The sequence below is a fragment of the Engraulis encrasicolus genome, unplaced genomic scaffold (genome assembly GCF_034702125.1).
Source record: "Engraulis encrasicolus isolate BLACKSEA-1 unplaced genomic scaffold, IST_EnEncr_1.0 scaffold_47_np1212, whole genome shotgun sequence".
Lineage (NCBI taxonomy): Eukaryota > Metazoa > Chordata > Actinopteri > Clupeiformes > Engraulidae > Engraulis > Engraulis encrasicolus.
The window spans coordinates 543294-544598 of NW_026945786.1; the positions used below are offsets into that span (position 1 = coordinate 543294).

At 57.2% G+C, this 1305-nt stretch overlaps 1 protein-coding gene across 1 annotated transcript in view; it reads right to left on the minus strand.

Annotated features, from left to right (window-relative positions):
• Positions 1–441: 441 nt before the first annotated feature.
• Positions 442–1305, minus strand: part of mtmr3 (myotubularin related protein 3) — a 42075-nt gene continuing 41211 nt past the window's right edge. The window contains exon 22 of the mRNA XM_063193605.1: positions 442–747. Within this exon, the coding sequence (XP_063049675.1) occupies positions 558–747 (190 nt within the window). The 3' untranslated portion in view covers positions 442–557. The remainder of the gene's footprint in view (positions 748–1305) is intronic.

The window sequence follows — 1305 nt, forward strand, 5'->3', positions numbered from 1 at the left end:
GTGTGTCGGGTGTGTGTGTGTCGGGTGTGTGTGTGTCGGGTGTGTGTGTGTCGGGTGTGTGTATGTTGTTGGCTGCGTTGATGGCTGCCTCTAGGCTGGTGTAGCACATTAGGGGTGCTGTGAGGTGTGTGTGTCGGGTGTGTGTGTGTGTCGGGTGTGTGTGTGCCAGGTGTGTGTGTGTCGGGTGTGTGTGTGTTGTTGGCTGCGGTGGCCGCTGCCTGTAGGCTGGTGTAACACATTAGGGGTGCTGTGAGGTGTGTGTGCCGGGTGTGTGTGTGTCGGGTGTGTGTGTGTGTGTGTTGTTGGCTGCGGTGGCTGCTGCCTGGAGGCTGGTGTAACAGCTCCTGCAGACTCTGCACTAGGGGTGCTGTGAGGTGTGTGTGTCGGGTGTGTGTGTGCTCATGTCGGGTGTGTTTGTGTTGGCTGAGTTGACGGCTGCCTGCAGGCTGGTGTAGCACATTAGGGGTGCTGTGAGGTGTGTGTGTCGGGTGTGTGTGTGTCGGGTGTGTGTGTGTTGTTGGCTGCGGTGGCCGCTGCCTGTAGGCTGGTATAACACATTAGGGGTGCTGTGAGGTGTGTGTGTTGGGTGTGTGTGTGTCGGGTGTGTGTGTGTTGTTGGCTGCGGTGGCGGCTGCCTGTAGGCTGGTGTAACAGCTCCTGCAGACTCTGCTGGGCTCAAACAGCTGCTGACTGGGCACCGGGATCTTCTGGTCACAACAACTGCCACAGAAGACATTACCACAGTTCCTGTAGAGGAGGAGAAGAGGAGAGGAGGAGAGGAGAGGAGGAGGAGGAGGAGGAGGAGAGAGTTGGAGGAGAGGAGAGGAGAGGAGACGAGAGGAGAGGAGACGAGAGGAGACGAGAGGAAGAGAGGAGAGGGAGGAGAAGAGAGGAGAAGATGAGAGGAGGAGGAGGAGAGGAGAGAGGAGGAGAGGAGAGGAGAGAGGAGGAGGAGGAGAGGAGAGGAGGAGGAGAGGAGAGGAGGAGAGGAGAGAGGAGGAGAGGAGATGAGGAGAGGAGGAGAGGAGAGAGGAGGAGGAGGAGAGGAGAGGAGGAGGAGGAAGAGAGGAGAGGGAGGAGAAGAGAGGAGAAGATGAGAGGAGGAGGAGGAGAGGAGGAGAGAGGAGAGGAAAGGAGAATAGGAGAGGAGAGGAGAGGAAAGGAGAATAGGAGAGGAGAGGAGAGGAGAGGAGAGGAGGAGGAGGAGAGGAGGAGAGAGGAGAGGAAAGGAGAATAGGAGAGGAGAGGAGAGGAAAGGAGAATAGGAGAGGAGAGGAGAGGAGAGAAGATACTTTATTAAAGTAT